At 40.8% G+C, this 18,787-nt stretch overlaps 1 protein-coding gene across 1 annotated transcript in view; it reads right to left on the reverse strand.

Annotated features, from left to right (window-relative positions):
- Positions 1-18,324, reverse strand: part of fancc (FA complementation group C) — a gene marked incomplete at its 5' end in the record, with an annotated part of 29,093 nt that extends 10,769 nt beyond the window's left edge. Inside the window, 7 exons of the mRNA XM_080040067.1 lie at positions 3,017-3,173; positions 3,308-3,472; positions 3,906-3,970; positions 8,315-8,422; positions 13,369-13,463; positions 13,635-13,720; positions 18,122-18,324. Coding sequence (XP_079896193.1) covers positions 3,017-3,173; positions 3,308-3,472; positions 3,906-3,970; positions 8,315-8,422; positions 13,369-13,463; positions 13,635-13,720; positions 18,122-18,324 — 879 coding nt within the window. The remainder of the gene's footprint in view (positions 1-3,016; positions 3,174-3,307; positions 3,473-3,905; positions 3,971-8,314; positions 8,423-13,368; positions 13,464-13,634; positions 13,721-18,121) is intronic.
- Positions 18,325-18,787: the final 463 nt, after the last annotated feature.

Below are 18,787 nucleotides of genomic sequence, written 5' to 3' on the forward strand. Positions count from 1 at the left end.
AGAATAAATCAAAGCCCAACATCTACCAATAACCTACAACCTGGTTCTATAGAAAAAGCCTGTAAAGTAATTACAGGCTTAGTAAGATCATAAGAACGAACAGCCCCACCCAGTGTTTATATAGTGTCATTACAACGTACAAACATACAAATCAAGTTCTTTCATCCTCAGTTTGACATGCCTGTTTCTTTTCCGTCCATCCAGCCCGGAAAAAAAACAGCATTAATCAAGCAAGCAAGGTTTACATGTAATGGTTTGCTATGGCATCAGCAGCGCGTTGGCATAGGGTCTATGTATGTCAGTGTGATCTTGCAGCATGCCAGCATGCATGTGTGAAAACTGTCATGATTCCCCCTAGTGGAAAACAGATGGGTATTATTTTTTTGTTGAGCATCCTCCTCCGTACCTTACCACTAACACTTCAAGGAGGGTCAATTACAGCACACAACAAACATCCTGTTTTTGGCAGTAAGGCTCAGGAAGTGAGTGTTTATTGTTATTGGGCCTGTGACTCTCACTGGATCACAGGGGGGCGGGGGGGGTGGTCCCGAGCCAAAGCGAGGAATGTGGGCCTAATTTCATGTTTCCCATTTTTGATTGCAGTATAAACAAGCGAGTGAAAAGGCGGCGAGGAGAAAGACAAGCCAGTCGGCTAAGACTCTCTCGTTTTTTTTTGTTCTTGCACACGTGTACGTACGCCAACAGAGAAATCGCTCTCAGACACACGTGTGAACGGCACATCTAAACAACCTAGAGGCTAAGTGTAACCTAAACGTGTGCCTCTCACCCGCTTAACGACAGACATGCTATGCCAGATGCAATATCATAAACACACGTCGGCTGGAGACATATGTGTGTGAGGGTTTGCGTGCGTACATGTGTGTGTTAGCCTGCAAAGGTGATAAAAACAGAGGTCAATCATCTGAGATGGATGAGACGGTAAACAAAAAGACACATGGCGGGACAGAGAAGTAAACAGTCCCCGATTCAGTCTCCTTCTCAAACACACACACACACACACACACACACACACACACACACACACACACACACACACACACACACACACACACACACACACACACACACACACACACACACACACACACACGCACACGCACACACAAAGATAGTTCAACTGTGGACTGAACATAGTAGCACCTACAAACTCAAGATGATGGTGTCAAGGGCAATCCACGGGAAGACATTTTCCTGTAAATGCAGTGCTAGTAATTCATATACATGAACGGCAGTGTGTTCCAATCCATCTCAATTTTTAAGGTCCATTCCTCAGCTGAAAAAGTGAGCGTTGCTGGCCTGTTGTGTACACAGCTCAAGTGAACCATCACTCTGGGAAAACAGGAGTGACACAACTGACAAACATTTCCTAAGTTAACATGAGGCAAAATGGCAGGTACATTCTTGTTTCCAACCAGAGTTTTTTTCACTTACTTATAGTGATCAAAGGAAATGCAATCAGTGACCTAAGTAAATAGGATGCCATTCATACACTGTACACACAAGGCATCGTATTGCTGGGCACAGATGTTTGGCACAAACAACATGTGGAAAACAATGTCTACATTGATCCATCCACTGCCCTCCGCTCTTCTGCTAGACATTGTTGCATCTAATTCCAGTGTTTTCATTTTAGTGACACCATTAATTATTGTATCCGTGCTTTTCGCAACAGTTGCACTTAATTGTTGACCATGTTCCAGGTATAATCCCGGGATTAAGAGCCGTCCCTGCTGGCTAAGTGGAAAGGACACAAATCACTGTTTTCTGATTGCACTTTATTGGGACATCATCTTTAATAACTAGCTGTGACAATCTGTGAATGAAAAATCACTTCTGACTTTGGAACTGGGCATGATCTTGATGTAAGACGAAGTGAGGAGGAGTGGCCAATGAATCAAGTGACAGAGAGTTCAGTACTTACCCCAACACAGTGAAGGCTGTGTAGCACAAACCAAACGATGTGAGAGGCCGTTTAGAGCTAGCCAAATGATGTGAGATGCATGAAGAGTAAAGCCAAATGGTCCGAGTTGACCAGGCAGAAACAGTTCATAAAGATCCACACCAAAAAAAAGGATGGAACACCTCCAAGAATTATTCATACGAAAAAAACTCCATACCTCATAATAGAATGAGCAGGGCTTGCATTCAAAATTGTTTTGGTTTCACAGTTAACAAAGCAGTTCAAAGTGTAGCCGTACACATATGGAGTGTGCAGTGATTTCTGATGTGCGACTCTATAATTCAAGGCAGATGAGAAAAACTACACACAACAAACCCATTTAACAGCAGCAATATGTCACTAATTTATCAACAGTGTTAAAAGGTGCCAATTCATGCAGCAGTAAAGTTGAAAACTTACTCAACTGACTCCTCAACTCTAACTGTGTAAGTTAAACAAGGCCATCATTAGTAACTAGACTGAATCACAAGTGAATGCTACATTTCATGTATTTTAGAAGCACTTTTACAATCTGTTCACAATTTCAGCTCTCCAGTTACAGTGCAGTATACTTTGGCCGGTTGGCTTGGACTACTTCCTTTCCATAATGATGTGAAAACACTGGTTCATGGAGGTAAATTAGGTAAAATATATGAAATTTAAACGGTAGGTTCCACTGCACACTGTGATCAATTGTACTGTACAATGCTGGTTTGAAACAAAATCGAGACGTGTTCCCTGGTAAAACTGGAGCTGAAACGATTGATCAATTGATTGACAGAATATGAATTTGGCACATTTTCAGTCATTTCTTTTCAAGCAAAATGCCAAAATTCACCGACTTCAGTTTATTCCCCTTACACTTCATATGATTAATCAGAAAATCTACAGATTCGTAAATTAAAAATAATGAATTCAGTGTTCAGTTGTGGATTAAACATGGACTGAACACATTTTTCTTTACGCAAATCTGATCATATCTATCCCAGTAATACATGACCATCTTTTTTATGTTGTGTGAATTCCTGATAGACTTCATAAGAAAATATCACCTACCAGCAGTGATTGTGTGACTTGCTGCTTTAGCTTGTGCGGTGTGGACCGTGTGTTGGTGAGAGCACACTCCAGCAGACTAAGCGTTGCTTCTTCAAGACACGGCAGGCTCTGATACCAAAGAGAGACTACTGCCTGATCCTCCAATGACAAGCGTTGACTGTAAAAAAAACAACAACACAGCACTGACATTATCAACAAATCACATCTGAAATACTCCAGCTAAATGCAAAACATTTTGGTCCCAATTTAAGTAAAAAAAAGCAAACATAAAGCATTTTTGTGTTAGCCTACCTGGTGAGGGCAGAACACAGAGCATTCAGAAAGTTTTCACTAAGTTCTGCCCTGGCACAAGTCACTGGCTGCTTCACCAGTGCACCAATGAGAGGAGCGGCCTCGGGACATGTAACCAGGGGGACGCAAGCCTCAGATGTGACCAAAATATTGTCACATGAACACCTGCAAAGAGCCACGGAGAAATAATCTGAATTATCTGGAAGTTCTTGAAACAAGAAACCACACTGACCTTAACTTACACTGTTGGTGGTAGAGGCATTCTTTTTTTTGGAAGATAAATTCTACTGCAACAATTTCTCAGCAATTATTTTGTTGATTTTTTTTTTATAATCGGGTAACAGCTTTTAGATGTGAGAATTTATTTTGTTTCCCTGTTGTATAGCATTGTTGTGAATTGAATATCCTTGGGTTTTCACCTGTAGAATCGGTCAAAATAAGGCATAAAGACATGACTTTGGACACTGGATAACTGCGATGATAATTTGTTTGCCCTTTACCTTGACTTTTCATGAAATAAACAATTGAGAAAAGAATAAAAATTAATGAATTATGAATATAATAATTTGTTGCAGTCCAAGTTTCTGCTGTGCTGTACCTCTGATTGAAGTCGCCCACAGATTTGCAGCTCTTCGCTAATTTTTCCTGCAGCTCTGCCACCATCTGAAATGCAGGGAAGTACAATTTGTATCATTTATCATTTGTAATACATGCAGACAAAAATCACAGTATATATATATAATTCTTTATTTCAGACCCAGGGGGATCCATATCAACACAAACAACATAAACAAATACACAAACACAGAGTAAAAAATACACAGCCTTTCACAATATTCAGTGCCAAGCATACAGACATGATCGCCAATGGTTCCACAGTCTGGAAGAAAATCTGACCGAACTGCATAGAGGGTTGGCCAAAACTGCAATTAAGTTATTTTCAGACTCAGATGCCCTACACATAAATCCATGCATCAGGCCACGTAACACAGCAGAGCAGGTAGGGACCCCAACACTTACAAACATTTGGCTTGCACTGGAGCTTCTTGGAGCTCTCAGCAGTAGCCTCATGCTATCATTGTAGGCCACTGTAAGCTTTCTAATGCTGCCTTGTTTATAACGACACCACAGGTGGGCAGTATACAGCGGCGTACAATACGCTCTAAAGAGTGAGATTTTGACAGGTACAGAGCACATACTAAACTTACGGCAGAGCATGTTCGCTTGTGCATACAGCTTCCGACGCTGCCTATAGATATCATTGTCATCAGACAGGTCATTAGACATAATATGGCCCAAGTATGTAATTTCACTGCACACACTGAGTGCAGTGCCAGACAGATAGAAGTCAGGGAAGGTTGACTGTCTGTCTCCTCTGCTTCTGACAATCATGATCTTACTCTTTTTTGCGTTGTATTTTATGTCAAAATCATCACCATACTGTGTGCATACTCTCAGAAGCTGTTGTAGACCAGCACTATATGGGCTAAAGATGACCAGATCATCTGCGTACATAAGGTGGTTAATGAGTGAGTCCCCAATCCTACAGCCTGTACCAGATGCATTTAAAATCAAAGACAAGTCATTCATATACATATTAAAAAGAAAAGGAGACAAAATTCCGCCCTGGCGAACACCATTGGTAACATGGAAGGGATCAGATGTTACACTCCCCCATCTCACCCTCATTGCCTGATGCGAGTACCAATAGACCAAGATTCTAATTAAAAAACCAGGGACCCCACTTTTAGACAATTTTAAAAACAATTTCCCATGATTAACACGATCAAAAGCTTTAGAAGCATCAATAAAACACATGAACATTGTGGAATTTTGCCTATTATATTTATCTAAAATTTCCTTTAGTGCAAAAATACATAAATCAGTACCATGCTTTCTTTTAAAACCAAATTGGTGGTCAGTAGACAGGACATACCTCTCAAGTCTACTCAGTAGAACTGTCTCCAGCACTTTGGACATGACACTGGCCAAAGCTATTGGCCTGTAATTATCAGAGCTGTTTAGCTTCCCCACTTTATCTTTTATCACTGGTACTAGCACAACAGAGAGCATAGAATCTGGTAACACTCCATGAACAAAAAGGCCTGTGTAACATAGAGCCACCAGAGGGTATAGTTTCTTACTGGCAAGTTTAACATGTTCAGCTGTAATATCATCCTGACCACAGGCCTTGTTATCTCTTAACTTCAATATTGCTTCATGGACTTCAGCAGCAGTGACAATAACATCATCATTAAAATATACACTATCCACTACAAACATATTACCTTTTACACAGTTTAACAGTTCATAGTATTGTTTCCGCCATAACTGTGAAATTTCATCAGGACCACTCACACCATCTATATTAGATGGAAGAGATTTTTTGCAATTATTGATAGTTTTTATTTCTTTCCAGAAGTCATTAACATTATTTTTTTGCAGCTTCCTTGCCAGTGAATCTGACCTCATAGTGTTTTCATTTCTTTTGATATAGCGAAGTGCATTTTTAAATCTAGCATTAGTGCATTTTTTATTTTCAAATAAAGGGCCATGCCTGCTTTTGCCTGACTCAGCCCATTCTTTAAAAGCATTTCGGGCCTCTGCATGGAGCTCTTCTACATGGTCCTTCCAACCTGGCTTAGCATTGAACACTTTAGTCCTATGTTTATATAGTGGCCTGCTCGAAATTTTAAGAGACTCCACAATTGCTTCATACAAAGAACATAACTCTTTACAATGTTGATCATCTTTACAGTTCATATCCCGACACCATAAGGCTTCTCTTGGTACCTGAATATTACACAGCAAAGCATCAGTATCACTAACATATTTATTGAGATCTGTGCTAGACAGTTTTGTCCAATCTATTTTTCTTACATCAATGCCTTTATCCACAGGCAACAACACAGGTAAATTGCCAGTGTTCAAGACCATGTGAAAGGGTATATGGTCCGTAGTAGCCAAATCATAGTCAATCTTCATAATGTCAATGGAGTCATGGGCATCCACTGTACAAAGGCAGTGATCTAGCCACGAAGTAGAGTGCCAGGCCTCGCTGATATAGGTATAACTATCATTTGGCAATAGTAATTTACTTGATAAAATCAATCCACTGTCTGAACTAAACTGAGCCAAATGTTTACCAAATAAAGAGTTGGCATCAGTTACATCAGCATTCATGTCACCAATAACATATATGCAGGTAGAAGGATTGTCCTGAATAAAAGACATGATAAATGCCAATCTACTGAGGTACTCATCCTCATTTTTCATGCACTCATATGGCGTATAGACATTTAAAATCATTATTTTCTTATCATTACAACACAGCTCAATTCCAATTGCCCAGTCAACTCCCAGTCGTATAACATTAACCAACTGGTCATATTTTTTATTCCACATGGTGGCCACGCCCCCTGGGATCCTCCCCCGGACGACTTTAGCGCTCAAGTCAGTTGTTGATTCACCTGCCCCATGAAAGTCCCTATGTATAGAATTTAGTCCTCCCAGGTCTTGTTTAGCCAGGAACGTCTCCTGAACACACAAAATGTCACATCTCTCCATCAGTTTGTCCACAACAACACGGCGTGATTTATCAGTTTCACTGTGGCCAACACGCAGTCCACGCGCATTGTAAGATACGACACAGATGTTCATAGTAAGGTTCATTCATATCCCAGCAGCTACTAATGCAGACCGGCTCTCGTGTGGAGCTACAGGTGTACCATGGCAATTCAGTTCACTCCCCCCCTCACCAACAACCTTGGGTACACGGGCCTCATAATAGCGGCGAACATAAGTCCCCTCGGGCCAGAGTTTTGGATCATACATATCAGCAACATTGTTACATTCAGCGGTGATGTGAAAAGAGCCATACCTGCTGCGGGCCGACTCGATCTTTCGACACGTCACTGTTTTAGCCTCCAACTTCTCCGTTAAATAGTCACGCAGCGTGTCTGCATCCAGAGTGGGAGAAAACCTAGTGGCAAACACATTCACCAGCTTTGTTTTCACCACTCCAATGTTACTCTCAGTGCCAGTTCCAATTATTCCATCATTCCTTTGCTCACGTTTAAAGTGAGCTGGCTTGTTGCGGGGTTTCGGTGGCACATTTGCTTTAAGGGACCCCAACTTTTTGCGACCTTTTTTCACAGCAGCGCTCCACTGTGGGGACTGTGGCTGTGATCGTGGCGATGTGACTTCCACATCCAGTAGCTCCTGCTGTTGAGTGGAGCCCACCAGCCCCTTCCAGTCTACCCGTGAGGTGCTGGCGATCTCGCCGGTATGCCTATTCAGTCCCAGGAGACGCGACTTAACAGTTGGAGACGTTGTTGACTCCTCAGGGCGCACGGGGGCCGATAGCCCCCGCACGGTGCCAGCAGCCCCAGGGTCGTAGTCCGATGTACGGTGCGTCTCCACCGCTGCCACTCGGCGATCCATGGCCGTAACAATTGTCCCCAAGTTCTCACTCACATCAGCCTGAGTATCCAATGCCTTTCTCAGGCCAGAGACTTGTTGGCTCAGCTGCTCCACTCGGCTAAGCAGAGCCGAGACGTCCATATTGCCGAACCCGACAGGTGGCAGTTCATCCAAGTAATGTGAAACAAAACGTGGAATATCTTCACCGCACTCATTAAGTAACTTCATGCAGGCCTTGATATTATTCGTGTCCTTCTGTGAGCCTTTGTGTGCAACACAGCGTTGCGTTGTATTCGGGCATAAGTCAAACAACAGCCGCTTGGACTCCTCAATCCACTCAGATGAAAAGTTGTTTGTTGTCAGTAAAACAATTTCATCGTGGCTTAATGTGTTCATTTTAACCACAATAAAATTCAACAATTCATCTTCCACTATCACCTTCCCACAATCCGTTTTGTAGATTTCAGGTTTTGAGCGAGGGCAAGCAGAGCCTCCACCAGCAGCACGCACCTCCGCCGCCGCCATTCTTCCAGTATGTATCAATGCAAGCAAGAATTAGGCAAACAGGGAAAAAAGGGACAATACCTTTGTCAGGACTTTGCAATGGTACTCTTTAGGTTGCACGTCCATATGCTTCATGAATACCTGCGCTGTAGGATTGTCTTCTTCCGTAGCAAGCTGACAAAACACTTTCTGTTGGAGGGCAGACAAACACAATGTGCAGCAGATTATTGGCACTTTTAAGTGTATATCTATAACATGGGATAAGACTTTAATGCAACGTGCCCTTGAACCCCGAGATCCATAACATCAAAGCTAATTAGTTACTGGAATAGGGGATGACTCTGTTGGCGTCACATCATTTGAACCACATGACTGGAGAAGAGGAATTCTAGTGTGTGAGAATGTATGGGCAGCATATGAGCAGCTTCACAAAATGAACATTCTTTGTTACAGAGGGCCTTGGTGTTTTACAAGCATTTTTCAGAAGGGGCCTCATCATACAGGGATAAAACCAGACCAATAAACTCAGCTGATTGTTGTCTGCGAAAGAGGCCCTGTCCTAATGAAGAAACAAGAGAAGGAACACCAGACTGGTACTGTAAAATACATGTTATAATGTTACAAGAGTGGGGTCCCAAAGCTTTTGGATGTCAACTGCACTGACAGAGGGGCTTTTTATACATAGTATAATACATGGGAACAGTAAAAATGCAAGAAGGGTTAGAAAATATATATATATATATATATTTACGTTCAATCGTAACAAAAAAGAAGATGCCAAAAAGCATTTAGTAATATAATGGTTGATAAACTGAATGTTTGGCAAGGCTTTTAAATCGGTATTCACTCGGTATGTGATGAAAACCCAAAGACCTTACTTTGAATAAGGGATTGATTTAGACCTAGTTAGAAAAAAGTCCTCCTCTCTCATTGACCGCAATAACTTTATTTCCTGGTACAAGTAGGAAAGTGTGATCCAACTCAAACAGCCAAGGCCTCACATCTTCAGCACACAAGTCTCTCACAAATCCAATCAACCCGAAAAAAACAGAGAAACTTCCACACCACTAAGAGTAGATTCAAGTAAAGCATACATCTCCTTCAAACTGCAAGATGAAAGGAGATCAAGGATGGCTGAGGAGAGGAAACAGAATGAGAGGCACAATATGTAGAGAAAAAATGTAAGAAGGGAAGAAGAAAAAATAAAATCCCAGGGCAGAGGAGGAGTGCTGCAGTGCTGTTGATGGAGCTGTGTGGTTTCTTTGGCCAGGCCCTACAGCACGCTAAGATGCTTACCCTCCACAGAGTCTTCCAAAACAACCCCAATCACTACCATCTGAGCGCCCTCAAACCCTGCACATTGAGAACATACAAAACCAATCACACTTATCCCACCCTTGGTAAGGAGGCACAGTGGAGCTGGTTAGAAGGCAACGGCAGAGGGAGACTGGAACACACTGCAATTGCTGCATTTGGAGCGAGGGGAGAAAAAAAAGGGTGTGGTCACCAGAGGAATGGTGATGGAGAGAGCATACGGATAGATGGATGGCAAATACTTTAGGTCAAAAGTCATGTTTCTGTCACAGAAAAACAGCAACCGAGCTGGCTTTTGAGGGCCTTGGACATGCCGCGCTGCCATAGAAATTATCCCTCTATAAATCTAAAATTAAAACAGAGGATGTAGGAAAGCGCACAAGGCAAAAGACTTGGGTCGGTTTTGATGGGTGCCTGTTAACAATTACTGGGCCATGATTGAATTCCCCCCAAAAACCAATGAAAGACTCAAGCATAGCCTCAGATGGTCAAAATAGCAAGACATAAAAGAAGGAGGATGAAATGTTATGCTATATAACAAAGTCATAACCTATTGTGCTCAAACTATGGTGTGTGCTATGGTGAACTGGCATAAAGCCTATTAACCAAATGTTCAGGTAAAAAAAGCCTTTTCCTTTGCAAACACTGATGTAAACAAACCTTAAATAGCATCAGAGAACATCAATATAACTAATTTCAGTTTGTATTCCTTGATTTTGACTGTTTGTTTTTTCAATAGCACAATCATTAAGGTGATAGGTGATAGCAGTTTCAAGTATTTTGTTTTGGTTTGGTGAGGATAATCCTTATTGTATTTGGGTCATACAAAGTTATTCAAGATAAAAGCAAAGAAAAGAAGGATACCACCCAAGAAGAAACCGAAAGATGAAACATTATTGTCACACAAAGATACTTTTATCTCAAAATTCAAACACAGAGTGCAGCAGCCAATGAGAGCAAAGAGCCCACAAAATGTTTTAAAAACTACAAAGTTGCCACAGTAGCTTCGGGGGCCTACCTGTGGTTCACCCTGTTTGAGTAAATAAAGATACACGTCAAACTATCAAACAGTCTATCCTCTGGCCCTCTAATATTACACTCCCTTGCTTTACTTATCTGTCATCTCCTCCAAGGTTGTGCCATGTTACTGTGCAGCACTGTGTGGTCGCCCTGCCAGCAACAGGATGTCGAAAAAACAGACCGATTGAGCTAATGACTATCTGACATAGCTTGCAGCTATGTGGCTGTACACAGCATTCATCAAAACCCAGTGAGAACACTCAGATGTGGAGAGGCGAGGCATACAGGGAGGGCTGAGGGTGAAGACACCAGAGAGAAAAAAAGCAAAATACTCTGCACACTATCATAATTTAAAGAGAAAAATGCATGTGGCTACTAACATTACATACAGTAGCAGTAACACAGGTTTTTGCACATATAATTCACAAACTTATCGAAGCACATGCACAAACTTTACACAAACACAGTATTTAGGTGCCACTTAGCGCCAGACCCTCAGTCTAATATGGAGGCAGCAGGAAAACAATGTTGGGGAGCAAGATCAGACAGGGCTAACAGAAAACAGGCTGCATTCTGCATTCCAGGACAGGCAGTCCAACACAACACAGACACAGGGAGAGACACAGAGACAGACCATCTCTCGCCTAAAACCATACATCTGCCCTGCTCCCCCAGACGGGATGAGCTGCGGTGAATAGGGGTTTTGTGTGTGTGTGTGTGTGTGTGTGTGTGTGTGTGTGTGTGCTTCCCGCCATTCATGGGGAGTGGAAGCTTCTTTGCTGAAGAACAGAAGGAGATGGAGGGGAGGCTGCAGGGTTGGTTATGAGTTTATTGCACCTTTCCTCCAACATGTGTCCTTACTAGTATGAATGGACCCAGTGAACTGTTTAACTCTGACTGTTGGTGCTGGACCTAATTCATTAATCTACAATTAATTATTTCTACACAAAATTTCAGTTATTTCCCAAAAAACACATTTCTCCACTATTTGAGAGGGTAATGTGCAATGTTCATATTCTTCTCCAGCCAAACCTTAATCGCAAATGTTGCTGCCTACTACCAAACCAAAGTAATGATTCCCTCCGACTGCAATCCAGCATAAATAAATTAGGTAAAAATGTGCATTACAGTCAGAGATAAAGTGATGCACAAAGGGGCTCAAGCTTGGCCAAAATAGAAACAATACTAGACCCTTTTTCCTAAACTTTAACATTGATTAATAATAAATATATAAATATATACTAAACTATACTAAACAATAATATCTATGCAATTCAAAATGTAAATCTATACATCATCCGCAGATCAATGCAAACATGCATTCCTACAGACATATACCCGTACAAAAACACACAGCCTTACTGTGTAGACACAAACAGAACCACGTACACCATCATGCACTCCTCTTTCCCTCATTTGGGTCAAAGACCATCTGGCAAATTTGAGGTTTACTTTCAATGCACTGTTTTAATTAGCAAGATGTTTTATTAGACAAGATATTAATCAAAAGAATACAAACACACAGTTAATCTGGCAAAAATGTGAGGGTTCCACATTGTTTATCATAAACCATCTGTGTGAACCCTCTCAAAGTTGAAAATTTCCAAAATCTTTTCTTCCCTCTGTTCTCCTTCCCTCGTCTGTGTGTGTGAGCCTCAAAACACCCACAGTGAGCACGATCGTCTAACCAAAATATAAAGCCTGATCCTTTTTCTGGTGACAAGAGGCAGTGAAACGGTCCATTTTAATTTGCTTTGAAAAAAAGATGTTTTATAGTTTTGGGCACAAAAGGCTAGTAAGACTATAAACGACCCAATCTACCTCATTCATCATCCATGTCCCATCGGAGAGGAGACACAGAGGGCTGGTGAGAGAACTCCCATTAAAAGTAAATTAGACAGAAAATCTCTTCAGCAGCCCAAAGGCGGTCAAAGACATATTCTTTTTAGGAGTATTTATTACAGTGATGATAGTCAAGAACTAATTAGGACATTAACTGCAAACAGATCAGGCCTGAAAAGTATGAGAATAAAACATATGATATAACAGACGATTGGAAGAGAGTTTATAGTAAAACAAAATGATGCTCAGAATGGTCGGAACCCCTTGCTTGAGTTTTGCCTCCACCTTACGCAACTCATTTAGTTAGATCTTTAAACTCTGTGTTCCCTGGCTATAGTTGAGTCTACGTATATGACCAGTGTAACCGCAGTCTGTATGGATAGACTTAATGTGACATTGTTACTGTCCATGTTTTTGTATAAGGTAAGCAAATCTTAGTGACCAAGCTGCCATTTTAAGAAATAATCACTGAACAATTTAAGTACAAACAAGCACATGTATGGCCAACTTTGACCAAACTGATACAAAGTATCAGTTTGACCCAACACAAATAAACCCTTTCTGTTCCTACAACTGTACCATAGTGCGGGTCTTGACCTTCAATGCTTTCTCTGTACTGACCAAAAATTGGCATCAGAGGCTTGGTCATATATTGTCTTGTTTTCTGTCTTTTTAGGAATTGTATACGTTTAGTAGAGTTTTTTTTAAGTAAAGTGATGACAGAAAGTTAGAGTAGAGCAAGATAGGGAATGACATTCAACTAGGATAATGCAGTTTATGTTTGGAATTACAAGCCCTATGAAACCAGGATGATACAGTCCCATTTCTACATTGATTTCAGTTTCAACTGAAAAATGCAAAGAATCACAGAGATTCTGGTGAAGGTCTAGGTAGTCTGAGGTCTACCTAATTATAACCGTGTTCTAAGTTATCTCTTTACAGAGATAGAGAGTACGTACCCGTATCCACTGGTTGGCTTTTCTCTCCACAGCATTGTCTGGATGCTCAGAGTACAGTCCCCACAGACAATGAAACAGCAGTCTTCTGCTTGTAGCTGCAGACAACATGACACCACAAGAAAATCACAGCAGGTTTAAGAAGTCCATGGCTCTCTATGGGTGGTAGATTTCTGTTTCAATCGAACAGAATATTCGACTCTCATTTGGTTGGACTTGACTGTTCCCCAATACAAATGGAGTTTCAGTTGATCAGAAGGTACACTCACCATCAGCAGTGACATAAGGGTTCCAGCACAGTCGGCCAAGAAACTGGCCAAGGAAGGGCAGCCTCTTCATGGTGTCTGTTGTGGAGCTCTTAGGAACAAACACAGACACAAATACGGGAGAAATATAAATGAATAGTCCACAACTGTTACATATTTGAGTGTGCCATCAATGGACTAGTAACTTCTTATCTTGTCCAGCAGTCTTGAATGACCAAAACATTGTATTCCTTTTTTTGTATGATAACTTACATTTGCTTAATAGGATGTTAATATCAAAAACATGTTTTTTTTAACATCCGCGTCCCCCCTGCCATAACTCCGCGCGCCCCACAGTTTGAAAACCGCTGCCCTAGAGAACAGCTTTGAAGCAGGAGAAGCCCACACAAAAGGAATCTGACATTTAAGCCAGTTGTAATTGAAGCAGTGTGCTTCCCTCAACCAGAGGATGACTTGGGCTTACTTCACTGCCATCTTCTCTCAGTGGAGGTTGTGGTGTTAAGCGAGCGGGACTTCATATGATCCTAGAATAGAACCTGAATATCTAAAATATCACCCATAGGTTTACTGGCATTAAAACATTTCCCTGTATTGTCCCATGGCATCCTATTTTGCTCAACATCCCATCAAACGTATTGACACTCTTGTCGTTTCAACATGGTTTTGTATACAGTATACACTTCACTTCTGGCTAGAATATAAAGGCTCTTTTTTATCACACTACTGCTAGAAGAGAAGAAAATTGGCTATAAAGTCCATAGTTTTTCATGGATAGAATACTGACTTTCAAGAGTAGGATTGGTACATAGCTCTCTTCTTTGTAGTTATTTTGGAGCCATACTCTAACAGTGAGCAGCAGTACATGGGCTTGTATAAGTAATAAAAAGAAAAAGGACAAGGAAATGGAAGATGATGATATTTTCAGAAAGGAAATTAAGATAGGAAAAAAAGATTGTCCTTGCAATGCCGATATGCATCAATATTGCCTAATGCACCCTTCATCAGAAACAATGAGGGAGCGATGAGCAAACTTGGAGAAGCTTCAATGTGGCATTGGATAAAAGAGAAGACGTTACGGTAACTTTAGGTCTTTATGTTTAAAAAGAGGCAGACAAGGACACTAACTTGACTCACTCAAGTGGATGAGATCACCATTAATGGGAAGCAGAGTGGTAATGGGCCAAGTAGGGTTTTCTCTAAATGCCCCCACTGTTGCCCCCCTACAACACCGCCACCAATGCTGCCTGGAACACAGCCCTCACACTCAGCCTTCCTATCAATCCAACAACACATGGTTAACATTGTGTGTGAGCATGCATGTGCATTTGTGTGTGAGGGTGACGCAACTAAAAAGGAATGTTCATTTACAATACAAACTTTTACTAATCCTTTGTGACTGCAGGAATGCCCATAAGAATGAGCGATCGCAACAGAAAGTAATTATCACAGACTATCAGGGCCAAATCATCACCATATAAGCCTCGTCAACATTGTCCCTAATCATAAATGGGCTTTGAGACGATGTATCTTGTCTTAATTAGGCACAGACACCTCAGACAGAAGTGTCTGATTATGTACAAGGCAGGGAGGCGAATGGGACAAGTTTACAGACAACAACGAAGAGGAAAAACTTTCCTGACTTCTGGTTAACGTTAAACACTTAAGTTACTATGGTGAGGCGGGCACATACAGTAAATATACTAGAGTGTATTGTCGACTTCCCCGAACACTTTCAGTTTACAATGAACAGCGGGATTTCCCCATCAATTCCTGTGAAGAGTGGTGTAATACTGCAACAGTGGTGCAGTAACCATAGTAAAAGAGAAAAATTGTAACACTTTACAATAAGGCTACATTACCTAACTGCGATCAATTGTCCAGAATTATTTGAAAACCAGGGAATGATGTGAACATTGACTTCAACAATGATTGACGAGAGAAACAAATTACAATATCTGTCCCAAACTGACTATAAATCCAGCCTGTAAATCATGGTAAATATGTGCACATTCAAGTACCATTAATATTATTATATAGTGATTCACCAAACCTTAACTTCCTAATAATATTAAACAAATTAAACTGAAGGTTAATCATTAAGCGCACCATAATCCCATTCAATAAAAAGAAGCTGCTGCTTGCATTGAAGGTTTTTCAAAAGACACATGGCAAACACCTACAAACACTCCCTTCAAGAGGAAGGTGTAAAGAGACAAAGAGGAGGGAGTGTGGAGATGACGGAACACAAACGAGTGGCTTTAATGAACACTTTTTAAAGGAATAGTTAAGCATTTTGGCAATATGCGCTTATTTACTTTCTTGTCTTGAGTTAAAATGAGACAATCGATATCACTAGTATATCTCTCTGTTCAGTATGAAGCTGGAGCAGTTGCTTAGCTTAGCATAAAGACTAGAAATAGGGCAAAATAACTAGCATGGATCTGTCCAAAAATAACAGAACCTCTAAATCAGAGAAATATATGGGTTGTATTTATATTCTCAATTTGTGATCTTAGTTTTATGAGCGGGACCGTTTCTTGGCCAGGAACAATGATTTCCTGAAATCTCCGTTGGTTGCCTGGCAACCTCACAGTGATGTTAAGACTTCAGGAAGTCACTGCGCCACACAAGGAAACAGACTGACCCATAAGCCCCTGTTTCAAACTTTTCTGCAAAGCTTAAACAAACAAGCAATAACATGTTAATAGAGTACTTGCTGTCGAGTTGCTTCTACGTGGATTTGTTTACCTTCTGTGGAGGAAACTTCCTCCACTTTTTCTCACAAAGTGTTACTGGGAAATTAATTATAACTAGGAGTATTCCTCATTTCAAGGCATAAGCCACAGGGTAGTTGTTAAGTCATCAAAGGATGCAAAATGCTGCCAAGAAGCAAGCTATCCTCAGCTGGTCTTTTATGAGCCCACTGCCAGTAAAAAAAGATTTCAACCCAATTAAGCTATACCATTCTTTTCTCTTTCTTTGTATCCACTCCATCATCCTACACACACTGACACCTCTGCATTACATATACCCGGAATAATGCAAAGAGAGATGAAGGCAGATGGATAAAATGAATAGCCAGTCAATGCTTGATCTATAAAAATATATTGGCGGCTTGGCGAAGTAGAGAGAAAAAATAAAGTTAGACAGGCGGAAACACTGAGACTGATTCTAACCATCACCCAAAGTGTTACAGTATAACATATGGACTGTAGAGAATCACAAATTAAAACCGGCAAGAGCAGCAGCATGACTGTGAGACTAACAGGAAAAAGCTTTCTTACGTGAGAAAAAGAGTACAGTATGTGAGAGAGAAATGGGAGAGCAAAAAAACGGTTTAAAAAAAAGCAGCTAGACAGAGAGTGCTAAGGAGTAAGAGCTGGAGGGAGTAGGCAAGGTCGCACTAACACTGAAATCTCACAGTCCCGCACCCCTCCTATCCCTCTGCCCCCTTGCCAAATTTGCTGGACCTGATAAAGGGATACATTAGGTTAGCGCTGAAGGTCCCAATGCGGCTATTACCTGACTAACTCAACACTGCAGCACTGCCAGCTAGACATACACAGCCTCTGCATGGCACAGAGCACCCTCTGTTAGCGGGACCCTACTAACGCTGGACGTACTGTTCAGGCCCTGGCTCGGACAAAGAGTGAGCATGTGCATGTTTGTGTGTGTGCTGGTGTTTGAATTAGTGCTTCATTAATCAGGCTTTTTGTACTGTTCATTTATTTCATTAGGTAAGGTGTGTCCACCTTGCAGCCCTCTCAGTGGATACGGACCATTTTGTTAGACTTAACAAATAAATAAACCAAAATAGAACTAAAGTATAGAAGCAGGCCTATTTCAATCTGTTAAGAATACTGTATAAATCTCAGAGATGCCTTTACATTCTGACAAGGAAAACAAAACAAAACAAAAGATGTGTAAGACACAAATGTAGCAGCCAATGAAGTAATAATGGTCAGTGACATAATACCTGCCAATAACAATCATTTTTAAGTTTTTAATAAAAAAGCCAATAATGTAGGAACTTGCCAATTACATAGTAACATTTCTTAACCAATAACATAACGTTTTACCCTTAATTTAAAAAGTTATTACATTATCAGCTCCAGATTAGTTTTTTTCAACGACTTTTATCCAAAGCGACTTCATGCATTCAACCATGAAGGTACAAACTCAAACCAGCAAGTATAACGTAAGTATATCACTTCAAATAAGCCAACTTCAGTTGATTTTTATTGCTTCTTTCAACAGCTCTCAGTGAGAAAACACTTATTTTCAACTGTGCCAAATGTTTTTTTTTAATTAACCATAATCTTTTTAGCCAAGGTGCAGTCCAAAGAGATGTGTTTGTAGCTTACGGCTTAAGATGTGTAGACTTATTTAATTTTTAGCAAAAGTTAATTACGTTATTGGTTCAGGACAATGATTACGTTGTCGGCGGTTATTACGTTATTGGCTGCTACACCAAGCTAAACTTTTCACACTAGCTCACCTTGTTGATATGTGTGAGGAGTTGCTGGAGGAAGTCCTTCAGTGCGCTCAGGTGCATGCAGATATCTTTCTGGGTGTTTGGGCTGTCGACCGTGCCCCAAGCCACGGCTTTGTCCAGCCAGAACTGCATCTCCTGGCCATTCAACAGAGGCTCTGCTAGTTCTTGGAGCTGGATCGGTGGCTGCAGCTGAGACATTTCGCTGCTTGTCCAGTTGAATGTACTCAGGACCACCTGAGCGAGATCATTATTGAGACACAGAAGAATATACCCTCGTCAAGCTAAAGCATTACACTGAAAGACAAAAATGATTGATAATGATAAAAAAAAAATATTATTATTATTATTATTATTATTATTATTATTATTATTATTATTATTATGTGGAACAAACGTTTGTTAAACCCCAAGGAGACACATAAAGTGTTTTTGTGGGAAAGGCAGAATGTAAACACAAAACTTAAATGACACAATTTCATTTCTGTTATGTGTACATAAATCTAAAAATGGAAGGAAATAAAAAAGGAAATGTCTAATATTAAAATGCAGCCTCTATAAACGTTCTGTATTGAAAATCTCTTTGGGAAACTGCTAAAATGTACAGTACATGATACAAATATATCTGGATTAAGCAAACATCAGCCTGCTGATGTTACTGTTG

The sequence above is a fragment of the Ammodytes marinus genome (assembly GCF_949987685.1).
Source record: "Ammodytes marinus genome assembly, chromosome: 2".
Taxonomy (NCBI): Eukaryota; Metazoa; Chordata; class Actinopteri; order Uranoscopiformes; family Ammodytidae; genus Ammodytes; species Ammodytes marinus.